This window comes from Apaloderma vittatum, unplaced genomic scaffold, assembly GCF_000703405.1.
Source record: "Apaloderma vittatum isolate BGI_N311 unplaced genomic scaffold, ASM70340v1 scaffold15378, whole genome shotgun sequence".
Lineage (NCBI taxonomy): Eukaryota > Metazoa > Chordata > Aves > Trogoniformes > Trogonidae > Apaloderma > Apaloderma vittatum.
In genome coordinates, this window is record NW_009731351.1 from 1 (window position 1) to 18,280 (window position 18,280).

At 41.4% G+C, this 18,280-nt stretch overlaps 1 protein-coding gene across 1 annotated transcript in view; it reads left to right on the forward strand.

The window, feature by feature from the left end:
• Positions 1-216: 216 nt before the first annotated feature.
• The window catches only part of LOC104278237 (dihydrofolate reductase-like), an 18,155-nt gene continuing 91 nt past the window's right edge, over positions 217-18,280 (forward strand). Inside the window, 5 exon segments of the mRNA XM_009875149.1 lie at positions 217-262; positions 2,238-2,343; positions 3,471-3,597; positions 16,494-16,609; positions 18,264-18,279. Of these exon segments, the coding sequence (XP_009873451.1) occupies positions 238-262; positions 2,238-2,343; positions 3,471-3,597; positions 16,494-16,609; positions 18,264-18,279 (390 nt within the window). The 5' untranslated portion in view covers positions 217-237.

The window sequence follows — 18,280 nt, forward strand, 5'->3', positions numbered from 1 at the left end:
GTGGTTCCGTACCCTCCCGACCATGGGTTATGTCTCATGCGAGCAGGGCCAGAGCCGAAGGTCTCGCTTCAGACATGACACCGAGCCGAGCCCTGTCCAGCCTTTCCTCCCCGGGCTCCCACGGACCTTATGGTTGTTTGTTTTGGGGTTTTTTATATTGAAATGTACCCCATTCCTTAATCACACTGTAACTGTTCTTGTTTTCTTGCTAGGAATGAATACAAGTATTTCCAAAGAATGACCAGCACATCCAGTGTGGAAGGTAACCTTGTTGCTGGGGTGTGCCTCTGTTGGCTAAAACTTTGTGTGGTGTCAGTCACCGAAAAAGCTGGGGATTTTACTTCTCCCTGCGTTAAAAGTCCTGCTTCTGCAAACAGCCTGCCCGTCCTTGCCCTCTCTCTCCAGCCTCACAAATATTTTACCCCTGTGTAAATAGGTTGTCTGCTAACTGTTTCGGTTAGATGATGAAACTGGGCATGAATTGGGTGTTTCAGGGCTGATTAGTAAATAAAAGAATTTGAAGTCCTGTTTCCCCAGCAGAATAGATAACTACCTGTCTTTACTTACAACTCCCAACACTGAACAAGTGGAAAGGTTTTTATATGCTGATTAATTAGCAGAGGGTTTTCAGGCTCTGTTAGCTTATGTAACTTGTTTGCTGTAGCTCAGCCTTGGCCATTTGTTCCACTGCTCTGACCTCGTGACAGTAATTTCACTTGATTTTCTGAATGATGAGCCATCCCAATCTGCCAGGAAACCCAAACCTGTTCTGATAATGTACAGCAGCAATACTGCAAACATGTTATTGTTCACAGTAATAAACAACCATACTAATAAGAGGCAGAAATAATCTTCAGACCCAGTGATACCGTTGCAGCAAACTAGTATTATAGACGCTGTTGATTTGCTGAGGTACGAAAAAAGAAAACTGAAATTCAGCACACATAAATGGGAATAAGCAGCAAGATGTGAAAACGACTGATTTGTTCTGACTTGCCACATTGCCCTTATTTGTCTTTCACACTGACTTTTGTGCTGATTTGACATTTGTTTAAGCTGTTTTAATTCTCAACCCTAGTAGACTGGGCTACTGGGTGTTTCTGCAGGGACTACCAGTACATGGAGCATGGTAGGAGCGGGAAGGAGGCATTGAGAGAGGAGGAGTAAGATCTACCTGAGCCATGCGTCACATTTTCTGTATCTGGTAGAATCAGAGCTGTGAGAAACAATGGATTTATCCTTACATTTCTGCTGCTTCTCTGTTTGCCAGTGTGGTCACTAAAAAGTTGTTTTTTTCATGCTTCTCTTAAAAATGCTGTCTAGCAAAACTCACTCGTTTGCTAAAACTTCCAGGCAGCCTTTTTTTTTGACTAAGTGACCTATTCTGTGTTCTGATTTGAAAGTCTCTTTCATATTCCACAAGGAATGTCTAATCTCATTTTGCAAGTCAAGTGAAGGATTTTACTTATATTTTGGAGACATGATTCAGCCCATTGCAACTGTACATATAAAAAAGACAGAACACAGTTGAAAGTCTCTCTGTATTTCTCAAGCTGCATCTTACCTGGCACAAATAACCTGTAATGAAAAAAAGATGCTTTAAATATAATTAAAAAAAAATTTACTCCATCCTGCCTGAAAATCTTTTAAAAAGCAGTGACCTTAGATGCTAGGCAATTAAATGGTTTCATAACCAGACCTCTAAATGGATTATGCTGACATAGATCTTCACAGCAGTGGTGTCATGAATGGCTCAAAAAAGTCAGAATTGCTGATTTTTGGAAGTGGGAAGAATATAATGGAGAAACGTTGCCTGATCTTGCTTTTAGTTCACTGGCATACCCACACTGACCACTGCGGTAAATTGACTGTTGGCTGAGACAGACCTTTGTTCTTACCCTGTAGATTTGTTCATGTAAATAGCAAGAAGATACATACGTGTTTCAGAATTTGTGTGTTTTCTTCAGCAGTGGTGCCAGTGGTCTGTGCTATTATAAGTTTGTAGTTGTGCATAAGATTACTTTAAGTCAACTGCCTGACAAGGCTTTGAGGCCACAAACATTTTCTTTTATCCACGTGACTCCTTTGAGAATTGGGGTCTAAGCTTGTACATTTGTTAACTGCTGAAATGGAGTTTGGAAGTAGGAGGGAAAGTTCTGTAGTGTCGCTAGACAACCAAAACAAATTTGAGGCAGAACAAAAATATGCTTTAAATAAGTATTTTCTCTCTTACTCAGGTAAACAGAACGCACTGATAATGGGTAAAAAAACCTGGTTCTCCATTCCTGAGAAGAATCGTCCTTTGAAAGACAGAATTAATATAGTGCTTAGCAGAGAACTCAAGTACGTATGGTGAATAATAGGCCTATAAAACAAATAAAAGTAATGTGTAGCAATACATCATAGAATTGTTTAGGTTGGAAAAGACCCTTGAGACCATCGAGTCTGACTGTTAACCCAGCACTGCCAAGTCCAGCACTGAACCATGTTCTTAAGCACCACATCTACACACCTTTTAAATACCTCCAGGGATGGTGACTCCACCACTGCCCTGGGCAGCCTCTTCCAGTGCTTGACAACCCTTTTGGAGAAGAAATTTTTCCTAATGCCCAGTCAAAACTTCCCCTGGTGGCACAACTTGAGAGCATTTCCTCTTGTCCTGTCACTTGTCATAAAGTAATTCTAAATGTGACATTTTTGATACCTGGTTAGGAAGCATCTCTGCTGTGGGTTCTAAGTGATATCACTACTTCAACTTTTTAATTGTTATTTTTATTTTTTAAGTAATTCACAAGATAATAGTCATTACATTGCATAATAGCTACTAGTCCTAGCTCCGTGCACAAACCAACTAACAATTGCCAGTAGTCTTTCTGATGCATGTATTTAACTGTATTTCTCTAGTTCCTGGTTACATGGGTGGCTCTTAATCCTTTTTGTGAAGTTTATTAGGGTTTGAAGAAGAGGAACTGTCCTTTTTCAGAGCTGTCTTGAATGTATCAGCCACAGTAATCCAGATACTCTTAAAACAAAAATGTCCACTTATAATGGTTTATTGCTTTGGAGAACGTTGGTGGGTTTCAGGCTGAATATGATGGGGGGACAGAGGGATAGGGGCTTTTTAACTAGTTTTATTGAATGAGGTATTGTTGTCTAGATTTCAAGTAAAAACATATTTAGTTACATAGATATCTGAATTCCTCAGTTACACTTTCTAAAAAAACAAGGTATAAAAGTTCAGATCTATGTTTCTTAATGCTCTTAAGTCACAGTTACGATTAAGCTTTTATTTATTAAACAAACCTGCAGTCAGATGAGCATTCTAACATAGTTTGGCAATAATAGGAATTTCAAAATAGTTATCCAACATGAACTATTTAGTTATTTATGAATTCAGCAAAACATGTTGTATATCTAGACTGTACTCATTATCCCTTAATTATTTGGTAATAAAACTTTGTTTTTTCTAGGGAAACTCCAAAAGGAGCACATTATCTTTCCAAAAGCCTGGAAGATGCTTTAACTCTTTTGGATTCACCAGAGCTAAAAACTAAAGTTGACATGGTTTGGATCGTTGGAGGCACTTCAGTTTACAAGGTACATTTAGAATACTCCTAAATTATTTTCTGTGATGGGATAAGGATGGCTCAAGTTGCGTTACTTCCATTTTAGGAAGTGCTTTTCCTTCTTGTGACCCAGAAAGCTCCAGTGATTCCAACAGAACAAATCTAGGAGAGTAAGGTTTCAACTCACAAGTTTAAAATATCTGTCCAAGTAACCAGATGTTGCTCTTGCTAATGGTCCAGTGTCATACAGTCATTGCACGTTTGAGAGCTTTTCTTAAATATCTAAATTGCTAGTTTTTTCAACCGAGACTCATATTGTTTATTTTACTGAGGTAGTAGACTGACTTTGCAGGACATGTGGAACAAAAGGAAATATGATCCAGCATTTGTTGCCAGAGTATGGCACTTTATACTTATATAGAGGTAAGAAAAGATAATTTAGAGAGAGCTGGAAGATGACAGTGTCACAAATAACAGGAGATAATCATACAACAAAAAGTAGCACTCTCTTTTCCCATCCATCAGCCAGGCATCCCTACTGTTCCCACTGCCCAGGTTTCACTTGGTGTCTTGGGTACTTAGGTGTCGATTCATGTACCAAGACAGCTTGCGTCGCTTTTTCCTCAGGACCGTCTTTCCACAGACAAAGTCCTGTGGTTACATGGGTGGCTCTTAATCCTTTTTGTGAAGTTTATTAGGGTTTGAAGAAGAGGAACTGTCCTTTTTCAGAGCTGTCTTGAATGTATCAGCCACAGTAATCCAAATACTCTGAAACAAAAATGTCCACTTATAATGGTTTATTGCTTTGGAGAATGTTGGTGGGTTTCAGGCTGAATATGATGACAGACAAAGTCCTGTGGAAAGTCCTGTTTTACCACAAATGCAACAGTCTTCCTTTCATCAACTAAGATATTAGCTGTGCAACATGAAGGTCTGGAGTAAAACCTGTCGTGTTGTTTTCCTATGTTTCTTCAGCCATCTTTCTCCCGTGCCCCAAACGCTTCCTCCTGATATGCATGGAAAGCTTAGTCAACATCCCTAGAGGTGTCCTTGCAGCACCTGCACAGTCAGGGCTCTGCACTTCAACTCTCAACTGGCTTTTTTCTTCTTCTGTCAAGTTTCTGTATAATTTATATTTATTGTCAAAACAGTACCATACGAAAGATGATGGCCATCAACCCTAGTTCTTTTCATATCAATCAGGAGAATATGCAATATGCTCAACAATAAGCATTCTTTCCTCTGATTAGTACAATCCTAACTGAAAATTGCAAAGCAATTTCTTCTTTAGTGAAGGAACTAGTTCTGCTGTTTTGTTACTGAAAGTATGCTGGGTTATATACTCCACTTCTTTTTTGACGCTTGGTCCTTAGGTGTCTAATGAAAACACCATCATGCTCCTGGTAGCAAATTCGAGCTAATAATATGCTTTGTATACAGGGTGGGAAAACGCATTTGCTAGTATTTCTTGCCTTTGCAGTGTGTGCCCTTTTTGAACATATTTTCTGTGTCTTAGGGAATGCATCTTTTACAACTGAAAACAAGCAAAGTAGTTAGATACTGCTAAGTTTGTAAGAAAATAAGGTGCATATACAAATAGCCTGTAAAACACTGTTGTTGCATTATACTTTTTTTAATTTATATTATCATTTTTGTGTGTGGTGAAGTCCACCACATGTTTGATATCCAAACACATTCAGTCTATATCAAGTATTATCATATAGGAGTAACCTGCCCTTCACTCTCAGCGATTAAAATGCCTCCTTCTAGGCAGTAAGTTTATTTCTGGAGACAGATTCTCCTCCATTTGGGCATAACTGCCCAAAACAAGCAGGAGATTGGATTTGGCTTTTGCCTGTAATTCTGCAGGATGTGTAGTCAGAGCATAAGCGTTTACGCTTTCCTTACTATGGCCACATACTCAAGTAGGGCTGCAAAGAGTGATTATTTTGGTTTTTTTCTTCCAGGAGCATCTGTGTTGTAGGCTTCTAATTTAAGTGGTTTTCCAGTGTATGATAAATAGAAAGCAATGCTATTTTTTTAAATTATTACTCCCCAATACTTTGGTTATAAATAGGCAGTTTTGCAAGATCTTACTTGTGCTAAAGTGAATATGAGTTAAAATTTCAACAGCTTTCCCACTTTCAAACAGCTACTTGGGATGTTTTAAAGAAATTTTTAATTCATTATGGAGAAATCTAACAATTCTATACAGATTTCTGCATTCAAACTAGCTTTGTGATCGTAATTAAAAGGGTTTGATGGAAGCCATATGTCATGTCCCGACCTCTCAGGATGTTGACCCAGGTTTGCTGATTCCCAGGCCAGGATTAAGGTGACTTACACCAAGGACCTGAACAACAATTTTAGTTATCAATCACCTGACAACGAGGTATTTAAATTGCCCACTCAGCGCAATCAACACGTTTCACAACAACGGGTTATTAATAAGCAAAAGAAACCGGCCTTGCCATAGGTAGCTTCCTGTTAAAGCTGGAAAGAGAGAGAAGGGAAGTGATAGAAGAGGGAAGGATCATCCAGTGGTGACCACGATGACCACGGCACTCGCAGCCATCTCCGAGTGGTGGGCGAAAAAAGCGGGGAACTGCCCGCGGTGATTGCCTTTTATACAGTCAAGTTCCCTTCACAGACCGGGAACTGGTTTTGGGGATGGTGAGGGCTTCTAAGGGGTGATGTGTTACCCCTCCCTCTCCCGGCTTCTTGCAGCCACAGCTCCAAGCCCTACCCACCCCCACAGCACCAGCAGTGCAGGGCTGGGGCAGGGGGCTCGGCAGAGCGCTGGGTCACCCCTGCACAGTCAGGGACAGGCACCAGGCAGGCGGCTCTGGCTTGTTTACTGTTTGAGACATCTATCCAGTCCCTCACACTATACACCTCTGCCAAAACTACGGGTAATATTTTTAGTGCCTGTATTAAGGCTGCACAAGGGATTACAGAAGTATTTCCATTATACCATGTAGAAATGCGTGGGAAGTAAAATAGCAATTGGCAATTGAAGTGAATGGTTATATTCAGTAGTTGTAGGTATTTGCTTTTAAGTATTATTTTGATCTAACTACTGTGTATGGCTCAAAAGTTTAGAACTGAGTGTGTTTATTAGTACAAGGCTGTGATGGAGGAAGTGTAACTACTTCAGCCAGTGTGTGCAACAGGAGTGGTTTGAAATGGGTAGTGCTGAGGACATGACATTTCCACTTTTAGGAATTTTGGGAGTTTAACCCCAAGTTCAGATCTTTCAAACCCAGTTGAGCTTTATGAGGACAGACCTTGATGAAGAGAGCAAGCCACTCTGGAAAGCACCATGCTTTTCTTTTCACTTGCTTCCTGCAGATGATGGTCCCAACCACTATAAATTCTTTTCTTGTCCTACTCAAGGTCTTGCACCTGCCTTCTCCTACTCATTTACAGGTAACACTGCTGTGCCTGTTGAATAAATCCTCTTCTGCATGATTGTAGCTGCACAAGAGTGGAGTGGCGAGCTGGTTTTGCACCAAAAGGAGCTAGACCATTATGATCCCAGTAAGAAGAGCACCCAGACTCTGTAACGTCCCATTTAAAATGCTGCTTCTTAGAGCTAACATTTTAATAAAGACAGAATAAGTAATCTTACATCCTTGTGGATGTTGGGAACCCTCAAGTTGTGTAGCATGAAATCAGCCCCCATGAGCATGCTGAACACCATCTGTAGAAGAGGCTACCCAATTTTAGTCTTTCAATCTATTACAAGATATTCTTACAAGAAAACAAGTCTACTAATTATTTCTCCTGTCAAACAGAAAGAATGTTCACATGAGAACTTGCAGCTCTCAAAGATAAAGGCAAGGACATGCAGGTGGTATAGTCGTTGGCACCAAGTGGGAGGTGACTGCAGGCTCCTCTGTTGTGATTTCTTGTCTGAGCTTACCCTGTGGCCAAGGAGCATGCACAGTACAGTACAGGCCTGCGTCTCTTCAGGTTAATTGTTACGTGGGTTTCAAAATCCTTAATGTGCAGTGATCTTTCTTGTCAGGATCACTGCAAAAGGGAATGGCAAGTTCACACATGCACCCGTTGCACTTACTTTAGGCGGGCTTCTTTTGACAGCCTGTCACAGGCACTTGTGGATGTCTTGAAGGGTGAGTAGGGAGATGGAGGGTAATGGCATTCTTGGAGTCTTCACTGTAGCTGCTCCGCCCTGGTTGATCTGCAGCCCTTGGCACAGGGGTTGAGTTCAGGCTGGTGGCATCCCATCAGTATGGGGATGCTGAAGAATAAGAAGTAGATGCAGAACGTCTTGAACGTGAGGGGGCATATCCAAGGCTCTCTGTCAAGAGCTACTGCAACAGCTTTGCCATTGCCAGACACTTCCAGAGTCCATATCGTTATTGAAGAGGGTGGCTTGTTGTCCTGTGAAGTCTCTTAACACAATTCCTAGCTTTAGCAACTTCTGCTAAGTTGATCAGTTTGGAATGAGGAGATCCAGAGTGATCAGGGTGGTTGTCACTGAGCAACCTGAAGCAATACTCCAAGCCATGGATGGTAGGAGGAGGGAAAATGTGCATGGTCGTCCAGGTCTTTGCTCTTTCTGGTTTACCACACCCTTTGTGGGATGGAACCCACATCCTGGGGAACCTGACTCTGGACAGATTCCAGACCCAGGGTAGCAAGCCAGAAGGGTTACCAAGGGTGGTCTGTGAACTGAGGCAGATGAAACTGAAACGTGTTTCAGGAGGTTTCCGAAGAACCTCATACTGAAAAGGGATGCTGGCACCTTGTTTCTGCACAGAGTCATTCAAGCTGTTTGAACGTCTGCCTTACCTGAAGTACATCCTCTCTATGCTTCATGCTGCCCTGCCCAGATTCCAGGCTGAAACACAAGCCTGTCTTATCCTCATCCAGAGAGTTGCGCAGAGGTGGAGCATCTGCACAGCTGCCTTAGTGCAGACACAGATGTCCAGCTGATGGGACGAACTCAGACTCAAGTACTGATGGCTGCTATGCACTGCCCAGCCTCTAAGAACTGAGGCAAGCAAAAGTGCTAGAGGATGAGCTCCAGGATGGCATTTCAGGACATGATACTGCCCTCCGCAGGGTGGCCATCCAAGTCCTCGTGTAGGTTACATTCATGCAGTGTTCAGCAGCGTACTCTGGGAAACTGTAGGGGAAAGTTCTGGGCCTTGACCTTTGCAGCAGGAAAAGGCAGAGCAGCTAGATAAGAGTGGGTATTTTGGTGGGGACAGGGAGAACTGAGTATTTTTATTAAGAAGTGAGAGGAGAGAAGGTCGAAAACAGCTCCCACGGTCCACTGGTGGTTCAAAAACCTCACGCAGCCTTCATCTTACTAAATTACGGATTGCCTCATCAGGTTTGTAATCTCCTGATACAGCCACAGAGTAGTACTGTTGCCTCCAGGGAAGCTGTTGGACTTGTCACAGCACAGGTTTACAAGTTTCATTTCTTTGAATCTCCATGTGACACTGTATTGGATCTTCTGTATCTGCTGAATTCCAGAAGGAGTTGGTGTTGCTATTGACTGTATGGATGAGGAAGGAGGAGTGTAGCAGCCCAGCAGTGGCCAGTAGGTCACAGCAATTACAAAGCTGTTACACACCGTGAGAGGCACTCTGTGATTTTGTATGAGCACTTGATGTTTTCAGAGCATCTGCTGGCTCATGAGTACTTACGTGCTGGAAAGGTTGTGGTGATGACTCACTCATTGGTTCTGGGCCTGGACTTGTAGAATCATAGAATTGTTTTGGTTGGAAAAGACCTTTAAGATCAGCAGGTTCAACCATTATCTAAGCCAGCAGGCCCCCTTCTAAACCATGTCCCTGGACACCATATCTAGATGATGTTTAAACACATCCAAGGATGACGATTCAACCACTTCGCTTGGCAGCTTGTTCCAGCCTTTGATAACCCTTTCAGTGTCAGTTTTTCGTAACGTCTAACCTAAACCTCCCCTGATGTAAGCTGACGTCATTGAATTGTTCTATGATTCCGGTATCAGCATGGTGCTGATAACATCAAGGTTGCGGGTTCGATCCCCATTCTGTCCCCATGTGTTGCCTGATCTAGCTGAGAGCCGTCCCTGCCCATGACGGGGATATTGGAATAAATGATCTCTAAGGTCCCTTCCAGCTTAGGCCATTCTATGATTCTGTGATTCCTCTTGTCCTATTGGTTGTGACTTGTGAGAGCAGACTGACCCCCACCTCAGTACAACCTCCTGTCAGGTAGTTGTAGAGAGCAAGAAGGACCCCCCTGCCTCCTTTCCTCTGGGCTAAACAGCCGCAGCTCCCTCAGCCGCTCCTCATCAAACTTGTTGTCAAGACCCTTCACCAGCTCCGCTACGCTAGTCTGGACACACTCCAGAGTCCCTGTTGGAGCTTATCAGATATGCTCCTGGAGCAAATTTTCTAGCTTATTGTCATCTCCAAGACATTTAGTTTATGCACACCAAGATTGCTCAGCAGTGCAACAAAAGCGTAGTGAGTGAAGACAATTGGAAAGTTCATTTCTAAACCACATTTCTGTTCACAGCTAGGACACAAATGCACTGTGCAGAGGTATTGTCTCTCAATTAAGAGATGATTGAGGTTTTGGCTTTGACTCTGAAAAATAGTGCTACCTGGGCACCCTAAGGGAGTCTGCTCAGTATAAATTATATCAGTCTCTTTAAACCACGTTTTTTAAACTGATTAAAAACAATGTTCAGATTTTACTTGGAAAAGGAACCTTAAGTCCAAAGCATCCCCAGGTATTAAACAGGGACATTAAAAAAATAAGCTAACCAAAACCAGATGTAGATTTACTTATGTGGATGGGATGCTGTTACGGTATGTTGTTTGTAGAATGCTTAATACAAATCTTGGTTTTTAAAAATAACCAAGCACAAATCCCTAAGAGTGAACCTACCAATGTGAGGGGGAAGAAAAATAGAAAAAAAAATAGCAGTAATACTTTAAAAAAAAAAAAATTGAAAAATTTATGACTTGGGTCCTTATAGCCAAGGCCTATTTAGAAAAAACAAAACAGGCTATATGTCAAACAGGCTTTCACCTTGATACAACATTTTTTCCTACAGCATCACAAGCATTTAAAATTGTGTCTTCTAAATTTTATGTTCCTACTTGGTTTGTTGATTTCTCAATGCCACAGAAGCAGACAATGATACTCAAGGTCACATTGCTGAAGTACAGAATTGCAGTCATGTATTAAATTTGGAGAAGAAACTTGTAATTTCATAACAGAACAAAAAGTTCTTTCATAAGAAGTTTTGTTGTGAGGTTTTTTTTCTGTTTAGTGAATATCTAAGATGGCCATAACACAAAATTGATGCTGATGATAAATAGCATTTGGGGAAATTCTTCAGCAGAGACTTGAGCAAGAAAATTAAATTTCCAGTAATCTCCAAGGGAAAATTTTATGTAATGTTCATGCTCAGGTGTCTTCCTATGTATTAGTGTTTGACATATTGTGTTTGGTAATCTACCCCCTTTCATTCTTCAAGATTATTGAATTATGAAGTTCCTACTCATATTTAGTGCAGCAAGTCTCTTACGGGGGATTAATTATCCCCTTAAATAGAGTTTCTTGACTAAGCATATAAGCTTCACTGGATTCTAAATGCCCTAAGTGGGTTGTGAATGCCACATTTCCTAAGCTTCAAATCTTTGCTGTACTTGTTTGAGAGAAAGAAGTATTAACAGTTTGAATCACTAGTTTTATTGTGATTTTTTTCAAGCCTGACGAAACTTTACTAGGTAATACTAATAAATATACATGTTAAAGATCACATTTTAGTGTTTCTGAATCTCCTGTAAACTACAAAAGATATAGTAGTATTTTTTCAACCTTCCCTGCATATAAGACAGAGTAGTTTTGAGCTGTTTACCTACTGGAATGATTTTAAGTTACTGGAATAGAGACTAATATGTATGTTATCATATGTCTGAAGTACTACATTCAGCCTGAGATGTCAGTCACATCTGTCCGTCACTACTGAGACCCACTTGCAAGGGAGCCCTGCAGACAGCTCATTTTTCCGTGCTCAGGTACTTCACTCTCGCAGGTTGCAGGGGCATTAGAGTCACAGAATCACAGAGTGGTTTGGGCTGGAAGGGACCTTAAAGCTCATCTAGTTCCGGCCCCTGTGCCATGGGCAGGGACACCTCCCACCAGACCAGGTTGCTCAGAGCCCTGTCCAGCCTGGCCTTGAGCACTGCCAGGGAGGGGACGTCTACAGCCTCTCTGGGCAGCCTGTTCCAGTGCCTCTCCACCCTCACTGTAAAGATTCTCTTCCTAATACCTAATCGAAATCTACCCTCTTTCAGTTTGAAACCATTCCCCCTTGTCCTATCACTACACTCCTTGGTAAACAGTCTCTTCCCAGGTAATTTTCTTTAATTTGGCATCTTTATGCTTTTCACAGATTTTTTAATGCGGAAGGAAAGGCGTGATATTGCTATTACTCGTAAACAAGCTTTTTATATGCTTGTTCTTGTGGACAAGTTTAGTGATTTGACATTCCTCTGGGAAAAAAATTACTAAAAAGGTAAAGTGGGCAGGCTTTTCGATAATCGTCATAGAAGAATTTTGTTTCACCTGCCTTTGTCCCTGCAGAGAACTCGTGGTGGGAGCTACCACAGTGTCTCCTCCCTCACTAGGCTTAGCTGTAGTGACTTGGTAACGGTGGCGATTCTCACAACAATTCTCCTAATAGTTTAACTTAGGAAAGTCCTTTACATAGGTAAGATCTAGAACTTTGTGAGATCTTCATCTGTAAGATTTTTTTAATGTGTAAAATACAGTTTTTAGTATTCTTATGGCTTCAAAATGCAGCTTGCCTGTATGATCCAATGCATTACAAGGGTTGAAAAGCAGAATGCAAATCAACAGAATATTTATTTAGAAATTTTCTTTTTTATAGTGTCCTCGTATTTTGTTTGGATTGGCAATGTTGTCTAGAAAGACACTTGAAAAATAAGTTCCTCAGTTACTTTGACTGTCGTATTGTATGAAATTGGTAGAAGAAGAGAAAGCAGAAGTAATGTGTGTGTGTGTGTGTCCTAAAGCCTGTGAATCTTTAAATGACTGGAAATAACTGGTCCCTTCTACAGCAGTTGGTTGCTATGGCCACTAATTTACAGTGGTTTGGTGATTAGATCTATAAAAAATTAGGTTTATATAGAATAATTCTGAAAGTACTTGTAATACGCGACTGTTCTTTGTTGCAGAACTTCAGGGCTCTTTTGACTTGTGTTCTACAAAGAGGAACTAATTCAAGGCAATGGTCCTGCACATGCAGGTGTGATCTAACCTTGCACGGCTGTCAATGCACTGCAGCTGGAAATTATGGGGAAGATGATCCTTAGGTCATCTCCTTTTCTGCTTTATGCTTCCAGGGGAGGCCTGGTGAGGAATTCTTGGAAGCCATTACCACTGATTTCTTGGAAGTGAGCGAAAAGATGAGAGTATGCTAAAATCTTTTCACAGGGTTACAAAGCTATATGTACATGATAAAGGACTCTGGTTCACAGAGTGTTTTTAAGTACGTCAGTGACCAAAGGAAGAACAGGGAAAATGTAAGCCCTGGAAGAAAATGGGGAACCTGGTACCTGGAAAACGAGGAGGTGATTGGTGGCAGCCAACATGGCTTCATCAAGAGCAAATCGTGCCCGACAAATGCGGTGGCTTTTTATGGTGGGGTTATAGCATCAGGGGTTAAGGGAAGAGCAACTGATGTCATCTTTCTGGACTTGCACAAAGTGTTCAACACTGTCCCACATGACATTCTGGTCTCTAAATTGGAAGGACACAGGTTTGATGGATGGTTCACTTGATGGATAAGGAATTGGCTAGATGGCCACTCTCAAAGAGTTGTGATCAATGGCTCCATCCCCAAGTGGAGTCCCTCGTGGATCAGTACAAGGACCGGTGCTCTTCAGCATCTTTGTCAGCAACCTGGACAGTGGGATCGAGTGAACCAAGCAAGTTTGCTGACAACACCAAGCTGTGAGGTGCAGTTGCCACTGTGGAGGGAAGAGATGTCATCGAGAGGGACGTTGACAGCCTTGAGAGATGGGCCCATGCGAACCTCAGGGAGTTGAGCAAAGCCAAGTGCAAGGTCCTGCACCTGGGTCACGGCAGTCCCAAGCACAGACACAGGCTGGGGACGAGTGGGTGGATGTGGAGAAACATGCACAGACTCTGACATTTTGGAGAACGGAATCGCTTTATTGTTCAGACAACCTACATATATAGTATCTTTGCTTGTCAATACATGAGTTATAGTTCAGTTTTTCACACAGTTAGAATCAGTTAGATCATCTTTCCCAGACCATCTGTCCTGGCACGATCTACATTTCCAATTAGCAATGTTTATACAAGCCAACTTTTACGATCTTCAGGTCAGGCTGCCCTGCTCTACGATATCTCTAGATAGCATTGTTTTTCCTGTGCCTCATGTCACACAGACCCCTGCTTGCAGCATCCTCTCTGCCTGTGCTCTCACAGATGGAGAGCAGCCCTGCAGAGAGGGACAAAGTCATACTCACCCTGTTCTGTTAATTAGAATAAATATAAAAAGGTGGTGAAACTGAAAGATTGGGCTGGATGGGACAAGAGTGAACTGATTGTCAGAGAGGAACTACCTTAATCCTTATGGAAATGCCAGACATGTGATAAAGCTCCTTCCCCACCCTGCCAGGTCCATAGCAGTAGTTTCCAGAGGCAGTGCGAGAGTCTGGTCCTCTCTGAACAGGTTCTTTTGGGGACTCCACACATGGAGGATTTCCTGTGTCATACAAAGTTTATTTATTGGAGGGCCAGGTGTTCCCAAAGGGACAGGAACTGGGTCCCATGTGCAATAATAACCTCACTGGCATGACAGGGGCCTCGCCAGCCAGAGCTCTCGGTGGTGAGGCAGGTCCGTGGGGCAAGATCAGGTCCCATGAAGACGTAGCCCTGGGATAACTACATGGGGACAGGCCAAGACCAGGTAAGGATGTCAGTCTGTAACATGATTCAGCTGTGTACATGAATCTCAGCACAAGTGGAAACTACACTTAGCAGAGTAAAGCAATTGGAAGACAAAGTTGAATCACTTTACAAATGTGTTTCTCCTTGTCCATAGCTCACTGCCATGACGCTGGGCATTCCCAGCTGCTGAGGAGTGTGAAACCAGCTCAAGTCTGTTGCTCTTCTCCCAAGTTCATTTTGTTTGTTATTTGCTATATATGGGCCTGCAGACCTGCTCGGGCTAACTGGTCTGGCTAACTTAGGAAGAATTTGTACTTTTTTTATTAAATATGACACAAATGGTTACACAGCTTTTTTGTTCCCGCTACTAGTGCAACCATTTATCTCTAACAAAGGTCACCCCTTCATGCCCTTTGTGCCGTGTTCAGCCTTCTTTGCTGACCTGTGGTCAGTCACTCCGTATGCACTCCCCTGGCCTGTCTTGGTGGTACAGTTCTTTGCTGAAGCTGAATTCCCACAGAGCTGGGTAGGAAGTTGGTTTGTTCTACTGAAAAACAGAAGTATTTCTTGTTGCAGAACGTGGCATGTTTTTGTTTGTGGGGCAGATTATTCTTCTCTCATTCTGCAGGTGTATGTTTCTCCTCTTACCTCCCATCATTAAAAAGAAAGAAAGAAAATATTTGTATACAAACTGGATGAACACCAATTCAATGCTGCTGATTGCTGTGAATTACCCCTCCCATTTTAAGTCATTCTTTAGTAACACAGCAGCTTTTCCAGAAACCAACTTCTCAGCAGCAATACCAATTAATGTTACAGGATTACATTTCTGATTACTTGGTTCCTTGTGCTTGTCAAAGTAGAACCTAATAGCATGCTGCATGGTGAGTCACCTTTAACAAAGAGCATTGCTCATTGCCAATTTAAGGGGAAGGAAGAAACAGCTGTAAGCTTTTCAAAATACATTGTAATCAGGCACTACTGTAGCTTTTAATGGTTATTTTACTGCTGAGAAGGTCTGGAAGAGGTGACTTTTCAGTCTGATCTGGAGATAAAATGTGCCTGTTTAGCTTCTGACTTTGTGTGAATTTGTTAGTGAGGAACTCACCTAACAATAATTCTTTTTTCATCCAAGGAGCCTGAAAACTTTCTTTGTTCCCGTTGTTGTTAATGACTTTCAATGAATATTTTCACTTTGCAATAATCCAGAGATCAGATGTTGAAATTAAACTAATAGATAATTTGATCACTGGAATTGCAAACTAATGCAACTATAAATACATTATAAATCCTTAGCAATGATACTAATGAAACATTGAAACAGATTACCTTGAGGTGCAAGCCTCTCTGCCACGACTTAAAGCTTCCTGTCTTTCAAAAAGTTATGATTCAGAAATTGCTTGTTGTAACTAGGCCATACTGCCCCTTCCTTCTCACAGGTCTGTTCATAATTTTTTTGTACTTGTCAGATGCCCCAAGCTGTGAGAATAGATGTTGCTGCCACTCACCGAGTGGAACTGGTACAAGATGAAATTATCCCATTAGAAAGTGCTCTTGGGCAGAGTCCAAAAGAGAAAACCCAGAGTTCAGTTTTCCCTGTTCCACCTAAATCCCATAATATGTAAAATAGTAACTGAGTTTCAATTTTAGATAATGTATTTGGTGTACGCTCTGCAAGTAGAAAATACACTAGGACTCTTTTCTCTTGGTTGTTTTGGATGCTGCCATGGTGATGGTGATGCCTGGAGCAGGCAGAGCAAAATTTGAAGAGCTGGTAAAGAGAGCTAGTGTTCCAAGTAAAAGCTTAACACTTGATACTATCTTACAGGCTTCAAATAGTGTTCTAAAACAAGAATACTAAAAATTTTAATAAACAACTCCACGTATAGTTGAGCTGTTTTATAGGGAGCAACCCCATTTTAATAGTTTCTGTTGTTTTTAAAGGCAGCGATGGAGAAGCCAATTAATCATCGATTGTTTGTGACAAGAATTTTGCAGGAGTTTGAAAGTGACACGTTTTTTCCAGAAATCAACTACAAAGACTACAAACTTCTCACAGAGTAAGTATCAAGAGGCATACTGGTGTTCAGGTGGAAGACTTAATAATCTGCTTTGAATGTGTAAGGGTCCTATTAAAGCCATGTTCTGTTTTGAGTTGGAGGTGCTTTTCACTGTTTTTTTTTTCTAGAGTAGTATTTTACTTAGAACCTGGAATTGCAACACACTCGACACAGAAAGGTGGTTAGAACTCACGGTGTTCTTTGACCTTCCTATAATCTTTACAGTAAATAATTGCACTTGTTGCTTTGCTTGAGAAGTAACTTTCTTACTGTTTCTCATTTTAGAATTACTCAGGTATTTACTAAGCTTCGTAACTCTCAGTATGTTGTTAGTCAATGGTATTTAGCCTCTGAATGTCTTTGATAAATGGCCAGAGACATACTAAATGGTTTTGAGCTGAGAGGGTTGAGTATAGATTTCTAAGGTTATTGCTTCCTCCTGAGAAAATTACTTCTTCGTAACAAACTTAGCAGGAGCATGTGTTGAACTGTAAGTTTATGCCATTCACTGTGGGGTTTTTTATGTTATCCTGGTCATATTCCAGTCATAGTTCTATGTTTACTCAACATGATGACATCCAACAGGTAGTAGGGAGATGGCAAAAATTTAAACATCTGCCTCAAGAACTGGCAAGGAAAGGACCTCTTCCTCTTCTTGCTACTCTCATTGTGATTCCCAGCTGGTTACAGACCAGCAGTGAAAGAAATAGAAAGTATGGCAAGTCAAACTCTCTGCATGCAGCACAGGAATGGATTAGCATGGAAGTGGGGGAGGATAGGTAGACACAGGAAAGAAGGATGCAGCAGAGATGAACAAGGTGAGTGAGGAGCATGAGTCGCTTTTATCAGCTCTAGCACGTTCTGAACCATGCTGTGCCATGTCATGAGCCCACTTTAGCATCCAGATGCCTGACCCAAAGCTCATCTCCCTGCCTCCTGGCTTTTTCTCAGGTATACGTTGGTTTTGGCAAATGTACTGAAGTCAGAGTTTAGCCTTAAAACATTTCCAAAATAACAGATAATTCCCTCAATAAAGTGAAAACCTGATAGAGTCAAACTTGGCAAATAACATTTAAAATTTCTTTCTCCCTCAAAATATTACTCATACAAAATCCTTATTCTGTCACAGCGACCTGAAGAGAGTTTTGAAAGTGGCTTAATATAATCTGTTTTAGTAAACCCGAAATACAGAGGAATACTGTGCATGGTAGCAGGCAGCTACTTTAAGAAGCTGTCATAGACTTGTAAGAAACTTTAACTTTGGCATTTCCTCTAAACCATCTGAAGTAAAGCAAAGCAAAAAAAAACACTGTAGTGATCTGTATCTCTTCTACCTTTGCTGAGATTTTAAATAATGTGTTGGAAGCTTTAATAAAAATGTTGGGAGTTTTGATTAAGCCAGAAAGGGCAAGGGGTTTTTTGCATCAGAGTATGCTTTTTTTTTTAATTTAAAAAAATGTGCATACAAATTGCTGGTACTAGTTAACGGGATTCCTAGAAATAGTTTGTACTTATTATACATGTTGTAAGAGTGGTATTTTCATCTGCTCTTTCAAACTCGCTTTTCCAATTGATTGAACAAATTACAGGTGACTCATAATGATGTTTTTATCTTCTTGTTGGCATTTGCTTTTTCTTCTCCCCCTCCCTCCAGGTACCCTGGTGTTCCTG